Source organism: Molothrus ater, chromosome 1 (assembly GCF_012460135.2).
Source record: "Molothrus ater isolate BHLD 08-10-18 breed brown headed cowbird chromosome 1, BPBGC_Mater_1.1, whole genome shotgun sequence".
Taxonomy (NCBI): Eukaryota; Metazoa; Chordata; class Aves; order Passeriformes; family Icteridae; genus Molothrus; species Molothrus ater.
This window is the reverse complement of record NC_050478.2, coordinates 98,805,920-98,821,300: the sequence shown is the minus strand read 5'-3', so window position 1 is coordinate 98,821,300 and position 15,381 is coordinate 98,805,920. Positions and strand designations below refer to the sequence as shown.

General features: G+C 35.8%; 1 protein-coding gene across 2 annotated transcripts in view; it reads left to right on the top strand.

Moving 5' to 3' along the window:
* LOC118700776 (cadherin-7) overlaps positions 1–15,381 on the top strand; it is an 88,547-nt gene that overhangs the window by 47,706 nt on the left and 25,460 nt on the right. For both annotated transcript variants that reach the window (XM_036405366.1, XM_054514864.1), the window contains 3 exons: positions 207–326; positions 2,617–2,784; positions 4,094–4,281. In XM_036405366.1, coding sequence (XP_036261259.1) covers positions 207–326; positions 2,617–2,784; positions 4,094–4,281 — 476 coding nt within the window. The remainder of the gene's footprint in view (positions 1–206; positions 327–2,616; positions 2,785–4,093; positions 4,282–15,381) is intronic.

The following is a 15,381-nucleotide window of genomic DNA, read 5'->3' as shown; positions in this document are numbered from 1 at the left end:
TTTGGGAAGATGGAATTCTGTAGTAGCTGATACTATCAGTTTACAAATAGAACCTGATACAGTAAACAGAGTCAGCCTGGAAATGATGAGCAGTTGTGAAAAGCCACCTCACACTGTTCCAGATATGTACTGGCACAGCATATAGAGTAAGTGTAATTCAGATTTTTCTATCTTTCATGTGCAACAGTCCCTCAAACATTTTGCAGGTACCTCTGTGGTTCAAGTGACAGCCACTGATGCAGATGATCCTACTTATGGCAACAGTGCTCGAGTGGTTTACAGCATATTGCAAGGACAGCCTTACTTCTCTGTGGAGCCCAAAACAGGTAAATTTACATAAACCCTTTGCAGTAATGCTGAGAAAAAGAGGAAAATGTGCATTAAAACTTGCTAGGAACTTATTAATATGACCTTTTTGTTAATTGAATACATTTGGGTTTTGTTGATATTTTAATCTCTTATTGTTTAGAATGCATTATGAAAGCCACATGTCTGAGCTTTCATAAAGAGACTTTGCTGGAATAGAATTTATTATCTTTTCAATCTACCAGATAATTGGTCTGCTGCCCATTGTCATCTCTCTTATCAGTGAAAATTTCAAAATTCATTGAACACTTTTTCAGATTTCAGAAATATCTAAATGTCACATAGTCAGGTTCCATAAGAATATATTTAAGGCTCAATTACTCTCCATTCTACTTTTCAAAGTGAAGTTTAGTTGTGGAAAATTAATCCCTTCTTTATTAATTTGAAGAAGGACACACTGTGCTTCTTATGCTTATCAGATATAATATTTTGCGGCCACTTTCAAAGCATATTGGTAGTGAAACTTTGTTTTTATAATTGTCTTGAAATTTTGTGAATATTTTTAAGCCAAATTCAACCTTTAATCTTCTGTTGTTTTTATAAATATTACCCATTCTGCTGGATTTTTCATAATGCAGGAAAGTAGGTTTTTGCTCTGCTCATTTCAATTTAGTAAGGCTTGAGCCTTCACTTACACCTACAAAGAGAAGGGTTATAATCTTCATTTTGGATATAATCAAGCTGAGACAAAAGAGAAAAAATATCACCCTTTTATAAATTATAAACAATCTGTGATGTGAATCAGACCTGAGTCCCAATATTGTGACCAAAAAGTCACACTCAAATTTAGCAACATCTAAATTTACAGAAATAACTACTATAATTATCTCCATATTGCAGCAGATCCATGCTCAGCAGGGATATATAGGACTGTCCTTTTCCCTCCAATGAGTATGATTCATAGATTTTCTCTCTTTTTCTCTTTCTCCCTCTCCATGTGTGCTTATGTACCATGTATGTTGTGATGATGGCTACAGGCAGCCAGTGAAAAATAATATGGTAGTTTCTGTTAAATAAAAATCTTGAAGAATTCACACTGAAATGTTTGCATACATTTTCATCACTTGGATGTGATACTCAAATTTCCTGTGTGCATGACAGTTTGCTTTCAAATGACTGGGTAACTTTACCTGGTGATTTAACTATGACAGAAAAACAAGCATGCCAGGAAAAGCAAAGTAGAAACAATAACACTATTAAATTGTATATTAATTGTATTTTTACAAATCTTGTGAAACAGGTGAAATAGTGCCACGGAGTCTGTTGGTGAAATAAATGTTTCAACCCAAAGGTGATTAATGGCAAGTCCAACATTCATAAGGGAAAAAAGAAATAAAACTCTAAGCTAACATTCAACAAATAGCAGATGAAGAGATATGTGTCCCCTTGTGCCTCTTCTTTATTTAGTTTGTTTATGTTTCTTTTACTGCTGACATTAAGTGCTGGAGTAGCAAATGGCTGCCTCTCTGGAAATCAGGGTTAGCAGCTGTATTATGCACTGGGCATGAAATATTCATAAAATCATCATATTTTGAGAAGGCATATTTATTTTTTGATGCACATCAGCAGAGCTGAAAGAATAAAACATGGAATTTTCTTCTAGTTTTCATTTCATGTCAATTAATTACAAAGTACTTAATTATGCAGATCATCAAATGGACATAACAAAAATAATTCAGATATTTAAGTATTTCATTACTAAATAAAAAAATCTCTTAATTATGCCAGTGTTTTAGAAGTGGATATTGGTAAAGCCAATATATGGCAAAATAAGGTCATTTCGTATATCTGCAAAGTGTGGCGTGTTATCAGTATTGGTAAGAGTGTCCAAAAGATAGTGAAATGAATCTTGACCTTAGAATGAATGAATGAATGAAAAATGAATGCTGAATATTCTGCTCTTCGTAGCTCTAAAAGAGTGGGAAATAAAATACAGAAGATTACATCTTCCAGGGAAGGAAGTGGTACCCAAGACATTTTGAAGACTAGTTCAGGGAGAAGACACTTGAAAAACACAATCATGCACGGCATTACCAAGTAAAGAAAAATTGGTGGGTTTGGTGACTATTTAAAATAAGCTTATGGTATGTCAGTGCAACTCCTAGTCAAACCCTGTTATATTAGTGTTGGAATTAAGTAATTCCACTCTTGCTGCAATCACTGATCCGCTGTTACCCTTTAAAGACAACCTCAACTTTTACAGCAGCATATTTTTGTTTGTGTGATCCTTGACACCTTGTATTTCTGCAGGTGTTATCAAGACTGCCCTTCCGAATATGGACAGAGAAGCCAAGGACCAGTACCTGTTAGTTATCCAAGCAAAGGACATGGTTGGGCAGAATGGGGGATTGTCAGGGACTACGTCTGTAACTGTCACCCTGACTGATGTTAATGACAACCCGCCCCGCTTCCCACGCAGTAAGTTACTTTGTAAATATGTGACTTGTAATATTATTCCCAAACACTGCTATTTTCTTTACACACTGTGCTATTTCTAAACAAAAAGTGCTTATTTTCCATGTTAAGTTCTTTGTTAAACACTGACTGAAAGACTATATTATTATTATTGTTGTTATTATTATTATTATTATTATTATTATTATGTAAGCATTGTTTTTCTTTGCCTCATGCATACCAGATCAATTGAAATGGCTTACAGCAGCAGGGACATTTATTAATGTATTTCACTTCCTCTCTGTGAATAAATAGACAAAAAAAATATATATCCTAACAGATATTTAGGTCTTTCCAGTTAGGCTTCAGAATTCTTTAATTTGACACTTAATCCTTTGTATTCTTTTGGCATTGTCACATGCTTACAGTGTTTCCTTAAGAGTTAAATACCAAAGAGCTGGGCAGTCACCTTCCCTCCATTTGATTTGTTTGACCAAAGTGGCTCTCATCCTAACCTAAAGAAAGGAGCACACAGTTGTATGCTCAAACCAGAAGAGCTCAGTTTATTCATAGTGTTCTGTATGGGGTGCTTTTTTATTAATAAAAAAACAAAACAATGTGGTAACATAGAAAGTAATGTGGAAGATATATTCATGTCAGCTCCAGCCTCACCTCCAACGATGGAAAAAATAGATCTGTACATAATAGATTTCCTGTTATTTCAAGCTACCAACTGCTTGAAATAATAATAGAATAACTGAAGTTGTTTTTGAAGGTGAGGGTGTTATTGGCCACAGAATGCACTCTGATACCCTTTTGACAGCATATATATCATTTTCTGCTTGAATAAAAAAGGCTAGAATTCTCAAGATGGTGTACTTACTGTTAAAGAAATTAATATATATTAGTTTCTAGTGATATTCAGATTGTGAACTGCCTAATCAAAATATAAACTATAGAATAATACATTTTTATATTGATATTACTTAACTTGTTTTTCTTTCCTCTTTTCTGGTAAACAAACTAAAACTGCATTATCAGGGACTCACATCATGATTTGCATTTAAGTTTTGAATTTTATTTTTGCATCTTTGCTTTGTACTTTTCTTGTCATATGAAGAAGTTATGCTTGTTGTACTTAGAGTCTATCACAAAGAAAACCTAGCAAAAAGTGCAATTCTGTTTCAAAACTGAAGAATATTTTCTTGTAGCCTGAGTAAATGTTCAGGCACAGGATTTAAAGGAGTGTAGAATTAGGAAAGCTAGATTTTTTTTGTTTTTTGGCTTTCAGTCCCAGAAGACTCTGAATTAGCTAAATTTTTAAATTTTGCAGGATCATATCAGTATAATGTCCCTGAGTCTTTGCCAGTGGCTTCTGTGGTGGCCAGAATAAAAGCTGCAGATGCAGATGTTGGACCTAATGCTGAAATGGAGTACAAGATTGTGGATGGTGATGGCTTGGGAGTATTCAAAGTTTCTGTTGACAAAGACACCCAGGAGGGAATCATAACTATTCAGAAGGTGAGTCTGATTTTACCCACTGGTTCTGTTTGGAATTCTTCAAGATACGGGTAAGTAATGAGAGTATGGCTTTTGTTTCTAAGAGCCTTGTCTGCTGTAAATGTTTCCATTGGTGCATTTCATCTTGACTTGACTATGTGATTTTGAGGTTTTTAAAGACTTATGCTGAAAAATATTCTGCATTTTTGTTGACAAGACCTGTATTTTTGTGACATGTACATTTTAAAGCACGGCATTTGAATGAGAATCTAAACTTTAGTCTCATTTGTCTTTGTATTAAATAGTAGAAAGTGTGAAAATGTATCTTGCAGCAAAAATGGAAGCTCCAAATAAAAAATGGATCCTGAAATTAACTTTAAAAATAATTATCTGGATGTCTTTAGCTGAGGTGGTACTATTCAGAAAGCACATTATTAATTTAAGTTATATAACAGTAAAAGTAGTAGGTTTACAAGATCATGTATTATTTAAAATATTATTTAAAAAAACCCTGAAAAATTCAAATAAGTATTTTTTCTTCATAGCTTTCTACATGTGCAGTTAGAAAGCATTATGAAACTGAAAGATCATGTTGATATAAAATTATTAAAACCAGGCTTTCTCACATTGCTGCAACACATTTTAGACTACCCTTTTAAAGAGAAAAAAATGTGCTCAAATATTTTTCAAGAAAATTTAATTTTTTGAACAGTAAAAGAAATACAACACCTTAGAAGAATCTCTCATGTAATTTCTTACTCTTAATATGTGAATACTTGGCAAGTCCCTTTTTTATGCAAAGGGTGGTATTTCATGGCCTGGCCTTCCCACCCAGAGCTCAGCCTGCAGCTCCCACTGCAGCTGCTTACCCAGCTACCTACACTGAATGGATTCCTCGACAATCTAATGTCCTTAAAATGTGGGAATGACTTGGCATTTTGGAATACATGTACCTATGTTTCCAAACAAGGACCTATATTTGTACTTATTATTATTCCAAACCAGATTTTTTTTCCTAAAATAGTCTTTAATCTTTGTAAACTTCACCTATCAGTTTGGGCACTTTTTTGTCTCGTGTGTTGGGGTTTTTTCCCTTCTCTGGTGTATCAATTTCTTCTTCTAGCAATATAAGTCTTGAGTTATATTTCTCTTTGAAAGAAGTTAAGAGTGCAAGATGTTGCAAAGCAATGGGCTAACTCTCTGATGCCCTTAACACCTGTTGAGAGCTGGTAATCATCCATAGATGTCACAACAAATGAAGTATGTTCACCCTTGAAAGATCATAATATGTGTAATGTGAATCTTTTTTCAAGGAAAAAACATCCATCTTAGGCTTCTTACAAAATGTACTTCTGCTTAGCACATTTGAAATACAAGTGATGAAAAGTTAGTAGTCTTTCTGTTCAACAGCCAAATTCAGTGTGGCTCCTTCAGTTTGCTCATTTAAAGTTTTTGGGCAAGGATTTGGGAGAAATGTGCCTATCCTTGAGGGAGAACATTTACCAGTGCCACAATGAGCAACACTGAATTAGTCAGGGTCTTCACTGATCTAATACAAGAACTGGTGAGTTCATTTCCATTTTTTTTAGTATGATTTTGTAGTCATGGTATTTGTTCCTGGAGTGTCCTGATTTCAGTGCTATACAGTGGACCAAATAATTGGCATTTGTTATTTCTATAATAATTTAGCTGGGGAGCTGAACCAGACTTTTCGCTTCTGAATGTTTGTCCAGAGAAGGGCTCTATGAAATAGCTGTTAGACTACATCAAAAGGTACAAATTTTTGACCTGATCAAATGATCTAATCTGCTAATAATTTTTATAACTACATACTGCTATATTTTGACACAAGAATTCAGACTTCTTTCTCTGCAGTGTGAGACCTTTTCTCTAATTTTCCTACTATTTTTGACTTCTGTTCCTCTGTGTGGTAGGTAGTCTTTGGCTAGTGCAAGGTCCCCACCAAGCCAGTCTATCACCCCCCTTCAGCAGGACAGTATGAGAAAATAAGATGGAGAAAACCTTGTGGTTCAAGATGGGAGCAGTTTATGAAAGCAAAACTGAAGGTCACATGCATGACAAGCAAAGCAAAAAACCAGATGATCTTATTCCTTATGGAAATGCCCGGCTGCTTCCTGGGAAGCAGGGCTTCAATTCAAATAGCAGTTGTTTCAGAAGGCAAAGGTTGTAAATAAAGAATGCCCACTCCCCCGCCCCAACCCCCACCTTCTCTTAGGTTTTATATCAGATGCCCTACGGCATGGAACATCTCTTTGGTCCATTTGGGTCCACTGTTCTGGCTGTGCTTCCTCCCAGGATCTTGCCCATCTGTGTGGGAAATGTTGGAGAGACAGCACTGATGCTGTGCCAGCGCTGCTTGGCAGTAGCCAAAAACTGGCGCGTTGTCAATACCTTTCCAGCTACCAATGCAAAGCAAGTGCTGTTCTGCTGTGGGGAAAATTGACTGCCCTTCACCCAAACCCTGACATACACAAAGGTGATTTCCCACACTGAGTGCCACCTCCCGAACCTCAGGATGTCCTTAGCTTTTCATTTTGACTCCAGAGAACCTTGTGCATTGCCCAGTGCTCAAAGACCTTCTTTCCTTCCTGCCAGCCTTGTAGGGAACATTGTCTAGGTTAGAAGTGAGGAACTGAAGCATAGTGCCTATCAGGAAACTGCACTGTCTTCTGGACAATAAATTTAATTAAAGACCATTATTAATAACTGCGTATACAGGCTGAGTAGGTTTCAATCACTGAGCCTTATCTGCCAGATCACTATGGAGTCAGGTTATCCCTGCATGATAATGTGCGCTTGTTAGTAGGAAATCAGGGAAGAAATTAAGTTTGTAGCCTGAAATCTGCCTAAAAATTTTACTGTCCAGCACATGATGTTCTGTACTCCTCTGAGTGCAATCAACTTTCTTTTTTTCATGCCCTAAAATCAGCTGAGGTATTGAGAAACAGCTCAGCCTCAAAATGCATGCCTATCCTTTTCAACTTCTGATTATTGATATGCTCAGATATCACGTTTGTGTACACATCAGGCAGTAAAGTGCCACGGCAAAGACTTATGAAAAGGCACGCTTGGGTTCTAAATGCAAATGGGTGCTTTAGTTTTGCGTACTTCTGCTGCAATTGTACATAAAGCTCAGCATGCTGGGCATGAAAATCACCGGCAGTTACTGAGCAGCTGAAGGCACTTCTCCATTCATTTCTGTGCTGGGTGTTGTTGGAGAAAATTTGGCACCTGGTTATCCGAGTTCCACACACGAGCTGAGGATTTTGCATTCTGTTTTTAGAAGGATAACCACTTCAAGACAACTTTGAAAGTTGACTTCCTCACTCAACACTAACACTTCTTTTAACACATAACTAGCATTAAATTTAAAAAAAGAGTTTTTGTAAGAAAGAAAAGAAAACTGCAGGAAGAGTATTGAGATTTAAGAACTCACCATGTAAAGACAGATTTTTATGTTCTTTTTTATTTTTATTTCACAGTATTCCTTTTAGGGAATATTAAAAAAATGCCCAGGGATGAGCAAAAATTGCAGGAAAATGATCTTGTTTGAAACAGAGAGACACCAAGTACCATGATATTAGAATGAGAAAAGTGTTACATGGTTAGGAGTATCTCAAGATTACTGGTGAACAGATTTGAGTGTGTTTAATTTTTTGTTTTGGATTGTTTTCCATGCTGTTTGAACACATTTCTTCTCTGTACCCTGCAACAAGGAGATTTCATAACATCATGAGCAAGTGGGAAAAAAATTGTGTTTTTACTATTAATAGTGATTTTCTTTGAAATGTATGCAGTGTATTCCTTCCTTTATAACTCTTCTGCCTTGCTATAAACCCAGATATCTCTCTGGCTTGCACAGTTTATTCAGGCTGGATTTTTCTCCTAACACTTTGAGAACAGTGCTGGTTTCCAGATAGTAGTGGCAGTCCTGCTCATAGTTCTTGCAGCCATGGCAGGACTGGGGATTACATGTTCCTGAGCATACTAGTACTGTTGCTACCTAGTGCCTAATGTCAGTGTAGATTAACTACTAGGCTAAACCTCAGCTCAAAATAACATTTTGGCAATAGTCTGGCACTCTTATAATTACTCCCTTGACCATATGGAAGCAGACAAGGGAAGACTGTTTTCTCTGTGTCTCTATCCACTTGGTCTTTGTCCTTTCCAAGAGTAAAGAGTAGGATTGTGCTACACCTTATGCAGCACAACTAAGAAGCATGTATGCTTCTATCCCTGTAGAGTTTTTGCAGCCCTATGGGCTTTCCCATACTCATCACACCTTATTTTATTTTATCCCAGTTAGGATACTTGAATCAAAATTAAATGAATGAGATGAGTAGTTCACGTGTTTCAGGAAGTTGCTTAAGTTCCTTCGAAACAAAAAAAACCCCACTAACCCCCAACAAAAAAACCCGAACCCAAATAAACCAATCAAACAAAAACGAATAAACAAAAAACCTCACACACAACATCCTGAAAATATTTGGGACAAGGACTAATTTTGTTCATTATTTATGGCTTACATAGTGACAGCAGGTTCTGTTTGGGTAGAATTGGTTTCTCTAAGATTCAAGAAGTTTAAATTTCATCTAATGACAGAAGCTAGTAAAACAGTGTTGAAGCATTTACTTACTTATTGGTACTAAAAAAAAATATACTCTCTTCTGCAATACATTAACCAATTTCACATGCAAAACATGTATCCAGCATGTACCTACAGTGGTGTATAAAAGTGTGTAAATCGTTTTTAGGCTATTTACAGCTATTTCATTACCTGAAATGGATATGAAAAATTCTAGAAGACAAACTTTGACTTTCTTTTTCTTTGTCTTTCCTCTTTCTTCAGAAGTTGTTATAAATAACAAGTAAATGAGACCCGTAAGTAAAATTCTCAGCTTAAACGAAGGGTGGGAAAGTGGTAGGAAAGCTAATAAGGGTCTTTTCCTGTAACCTACTATATTAATACAATTTGTTGCCTAGCAGTTTCAAGTCCCTGTGGAAATCTTCCTACTTCTTTATTTACTTGCTTTCTCTTGTGTTAAATAATACTAACAAATAAATGAAAAGTTCTCACTTGTCAAATGATACAGAAGAAATCTTATTTTTATCCTATTTGGAGCAGTTCATGCTACAATTCTGATGTTGCAAATAATGTGAGTTTGGCTAATCTCTGCACTGTAGTACAGTCTTTGTGGTAATTCATAAAATAGAACAGAATAGAAGAGAATAGAATCATAAAGATAGCATCATTAAGGTTGGAAGAGACCTCAAATTCATCAAATCCAGTCTTTGATCAAAGACACCACCATGTCAGTTAAACTGTAGTGGCACATCCAGTTATTTCTTGAACACTTCCTGGAATGATGATCCCCTGGGCAGTCTTTTTCCAAGCTTAAGTATCCTCCCAGTGAAAAACAGTCTTTGTGATGACCAGCCTGAACCTTTACCTGTCACATCTTGTGGCTGTGTTGTCTTGTACTATCGCTAGTTACCTGGGAGAAGAGGCTGACCCTCATCTCACTACAATCTCTTTTTAAGTGGGGGTGGAAAATAATGTTGCCTCTGAGCCTCCTTTTCTCCAGGCTTAAGAACCCCAGTTCCTTCAGCCACTCGTTACCCAACTTATTGTTTAGACCCTTCACCAACTCCATTGCCCTTCTTCTTGCACTCCAACACCTCCTGAATGGGGGCCCAAAACTGGATGCAGGACTCAAGGTGTGTTCTCACCCTTGCCAAGTTCAAGGGGGCAGTCGCTGCCCTTGTCCCTCCAGACACAATGGTTTTGATACCATCATTGACCTTCTGAGGCACGTGGGCACACGCTGGCTCATGAACAGCATTCTCAGGTTCTTTTCTGATGGGCAGTTTTCCAGCCACTCTGCCCCCAGCCTGTGGCGCTGCAGGGGTTGTTGTCACTCAGGTGCAGAACCCTGCACTTTTGTTGTTGAACTGACCTCAGCCCATTGATCCAGCCAGTCCAGGTGCCTCTGTAGTGCCTTCCTGCCCTCCAGCAGATCAAGGCTCCCACCCAGCTTAGTGTTGTCTGTAACTTACTGAGGTGCACTTGATCCCCCTATCCAAATTATTTATAGATATTAAACAGGACTGGACTGAAGGCTGAGCCCTGAGGAACACCAGTGATTGGATGGCAACTGAAGGTAACTCCATTCACTACCAACTCTCTGAGCCTGGCCAGTTTTTAACTCAGTGAAGAGTGCACAGGTCAAAGGCATGGGCAGCCAATTTCAAACTAAAACTAAACTAGATGTGTAAGTTGCCTTTAAGCTGGATTTAGGAAAACATACATCTTATGTGATCTTTTCAGAAAAATAAGAGCTATAGAGTTTATGAAAAGGAATCAGGCATTTATATTTCTTAGAAGTATCTCAAATTTTTTTCTTCGTTCACACTGTGACTCAGTTCTCCATCTGTAGAGTAGGATCAATTCCTTCCTGTGGTTTCATTTGTAATTTACATACTGCTATCAATGCTCTGTTAGTAAGGACTCTGATCATTTGCATAACACAATTTCACAGTGCTGAGGGTGTTTGGAGAAAAAGCATAATTTTTCTGCATATATTGGAGTTTGAAAAAATGTGTCAGATTTTCCTCTGCAGTAGAAATCTTAGAATCAAAGAAACATTTATGGAAACAAATGATGATTCAGTAAATTAATACAACAGATTCTCAAGTGTCCATGCAAAGCTATGTACAATTTTGAAGTGAATTCATGTTGATTTTTGACAGAATCAAATTGCAATACACATGAAGGGAGTCTTGGCTTTTCTTTCTAAGCAAAGTATATATACAAACCCTTATTTCTTGTGGTTTCCTAAGCACTGTTACTAGAAATAGTGTACTAAAAAAAGCATCATTTAAGTACAGATCTCACTTTATCCACAAAGTAGCAGTCTCAAGTTAGACTTCAGTAATATTAATAGGTTAGTAGCAAAATATCTAAAGATAAAAACATGATGCTCTGTATCCACCTACACTTTTATCAAATATTTGGTACTTAAGGTAATTATAGTAATTTAATAGTAAAAAAAGGCTGCAAGGTATATTTTTATTTTATGTATCATATGTGACTTTTTGAAATGTAATGAGACATTACAAAAAGCCATTTGGAAGTCTATGGAGATATTTTAGTGGATTAAAGGGAGGGGAAAAAAAGACCAAAGACCCCTAAATACTCTGTAGAGTGAGGGTTGCAATGTCTTACTGCAGAAAATGACAAGCATTAAGATTTCCCATGGCAGAGTTCTTGCTCACTTTGCCTTCATTTCTACCCTCAGCACACAGTCCCAACACAATATCACTGACTGGTATGCATGTTAAAGGGTAAAATATTGTTGTAACATACTTTCTCATAGAATTTGACTGCTAAGAGATTATTTTAAAACCTGAGTTCATTCTAAAAGCAATATTAGCAATTATAAAATGGAGGTGGGGGAAGGATAGGGTTTATGCAGAAGCTTTTGAGTGAAAAGCTGTCTTTCCATTACTTTTAACATTTCTTTTTTTTTTTTAGCTAGAAATTTTTCTTTCAATTCTATTTCAGAGTTTACAATGTAAGAACTTGAAGCTTCCCAGGTTCCTTTGAGAGATTGTGTGCATTTGTTTGATGTACTGCGGTTTTCAATATAAAACCTCAACTGGGCTTAAAAATGGGATTTTTACTCTGAAAAGTACATTATTACAAAGTTACCATGCAATAAAAATGAGCATTATAAAAATGGGCTTTCTGTGAGTTATAACTTTATATCCAGCCTCTCTAAAATAGAAGACTTGTTTTCCTTCAGAGAGGATAAAATTCTTACCCCTTAAAAGGAAAAGAAGAAAAAAAGAGACAGACCTCACAAAAGGAAAGATATGGATCCTGTGTGGGATCTAATCAGATAAGACTAATGCACAGATATTAATGAAGTTGTTAAGCTCTATTCACTGTACTGGAGGACTGAAGTATATGTTGTCCATTTAACCTTCATCACTGCTGTAGTGATTTGCAGTCTCTTAAGTTGGTGTTCCATCACTGGAATCTTGTGCTTTTGTTATAGCAGGAAATAATGAAGGCATGATCCAAAAGCCATTTAAATAATGTCTGTATTACAGACACCAATGATAATTAGATAAGAAGAAACAAAAAAAGAAAATCTTTTCAGGTCACTTTCTCTGTCTCTCATGAGTGTGTGTAGCATGCAATTTCTTCATTATATTATCTAAAAAATGTTGAAATATTTATGCCAGTTTAAGAGCTCGTGCACATTAATAATATCTTAGATATTTTGTTTGTTTTTCCCAGATTATATTCTGCCTCAAACTCTGATTGATACCTCTGTATTCCCCACAGGGTCTGAGGTTGTATATCTCAGAGCAACAGATTGAGGATGATGACTGTAGCTTTTGTATACATTGCCACACCCCACAGAAGACAGGTTCTGCTATAAAGAGCTGACAATAACATTATTGCCACTGCAATAAAATCACTTAATATTGTAAAATCCATTTGTCCATCCATAATTGCCGTCTTCTAAACACCGTCTCCACTGTATATGTACATGGGTTTGATTTTAAAAATTTATTTATTTATTTTTCATTAACAAGGATCTTTATCTATCTTGAATGCTGCCAGCAGCATTGGGTACCAGAATATATCTGAGGGAATCCTACAGAAGGATTTATGTTGCTAAGAGCAGATGTTTACTTCTTTCAGTAACTGAGATTCCCTTACTAGTGACTGGTGAAAAGCAGGCATTCACCAGCTGATAGCTTTCCTGGAAGAATTTTGCTACAATCACACTAAGGACCATCTGGTGGTTTTCTCAGAGGTACATAGCTATGTTAGAGAAGGTTGAACATGCACTTAGTAAGACTGTTTAGAATACATATCTACACCACTGTTAGGTTTTCATCCTTTTCTATGAGGAAATACTTTACTCATGAATATGTATATTTGGTGAATTGCCTACTAGTCTAACACTCCTTCATGATAAAAATTCATATGAAAAAACAATTCTTTATGATTTCAGTTAATAAAGATCTAAAGTAGTCTTCTTTAATCAATATAGAGACATGTGAGTCTCTTAAAATTAATTTGAAGAGTATTTATTTTTTGTTGTACTATTCTATTAAAATAAAATTAAAATTTATATAATTTTCCCAATTACATATATGGTATAAATTTTGTCTCTTAAATCAGAAATTTCATAGTTCTTTTTACTTTGAAGGACTATGATGTTGACATTAGTGTATCAGAAGCTATCTTTTCTGCAGTCTCATGATAAATTTTCATGTGTTTGATTAGGTATCACTGTAATCTCAATCGCCCAATTTCAACAGATGCCATGAGGATAAATTAGCCTTCCTTTCTCCAGTACATACTTTTGCACATTCTGACTGAAAATGTATTGTTTGCAAAAGGGTCAGTGTTTTTGTTTTTTGACAGGGAGTTTTGGTTTTAGTGGTTTTTTTGGGTTTTTTTTGGTTTTTTTTTTTCCTAGTTCAACAAATGTTAGCCTTTTGCCTTTCGCATTTTTTGGGTTATCATTTCTTTATTTATTATGCTGTTTTTTCGGGACATAATTTTTTGATTTATAGTCTAATGCCTTTAGATGTCTTAAGAGTTTGTCCACTCTTTAACCTTGCTGCTCATCTGGTCGTATCACTTGCCTAGTTGTTATCACCGCAGAATGAAGTTTCTGAGGCATTTTCATCATTCCAACATCACATTGCATTTGCATTATGGCTTTGGGGTTGTTTCATAACACTTGTATTGTCCTTTAAACATAAAACCAAAGTGGAAATAAAAAAAACTATTATAAATGCTTTATTAAAAAATACTGACCAGTTGTATCCAGTACAGGAAACAATATCCAGACAAACTTTCTATTTCAGCATATCTGTTTTCCAAGAGCTGTGGATACTGCAGCTTTAATTCAATGCAAGAACTAAGTGCTTGCATAATATGAGGATCACAAATATTCCCATTTGGAGAAGCCTTTTGCTGCCACACAGAGTTTGTAAAAGTTCAGTGCCTTTCTGAGTGTGTTGTGCTGCAGTTCATTTTTCATGTTTAAATCTAGACTGTTTGCAGCTGTATTATCGCATCAACATAATCGCTGACTTTAAGATGCTCATTTGGGATTTATCTGACTGTAACTAGATGGAGAACTTAGGCCCTTGTAGGTCAACAGATGTGTGTTTCACCTCTGCTGCTCCTCTGAGTGAATATTGGAATGTTTTGCAGATGCTGGAGGATTAATTTGCAAGCACATCTCAGATCCCTGTGATGTATTCAGTAGCAGAACTGCAGAAAAACATTTTTAATCTGTTTTATACACTTGGAATTATAGTTTGAAGACATAGTTGAGTAACAAGACTGCAGCTTTACAAGTGCTTCAGTATTTTCCTGCTGTTTTACAATGATTAAATTTGGAATTTCAAAGGAATAGTTAGTTGGATGTTTGGTGCAAGCTGTCAAACTAAGACTATAGATACAGGGTAAAAGGTTCTAATATTAACTTTATGTTTTCTTTCAGTAATGGCCTCTGTGCTAAAATTATTCTTTCCTCAAATAAAATTTTCTTCTTTCTGAAGAATCTGAATATCCTCAGATCACAGATGTCTCATTTTTATGGAGGGTAGTTTTTGATTCTAAGGCAGTATTTATTTGAAAAGAAACTTCCATTGAAGAAAATTAAAGTAGAAGGAAGATACAAAAAATTACATGTATTTTGCTTAATAAGCAAAACAAACCAAAACAATCTCCAGACTTCATCTCAGTACAAAATATTGTGATATAAGCAGTGTACTTTAGGTCATTGCCACATTTTCTACTCAAATTTATAAGATACAGGAGAAAAGATTGTTTATTCAATCCAAATACTATACAAAACCCAATAAATTCAAAAGAAATTTAAGACAGAAAAGAATCCCACCCACAGTTTTCTGAATGAGGTTACTTGTAAGTAACCTGTAAAGATTATATTGACTTCTTATATCTGGGTAGTATGTCACATGTTATTTGCCATGAGCTTAGATAAAATATTAAGACAAAAATACGTATTAATTCACAATAGTGAAATAATCAGTAAGAAT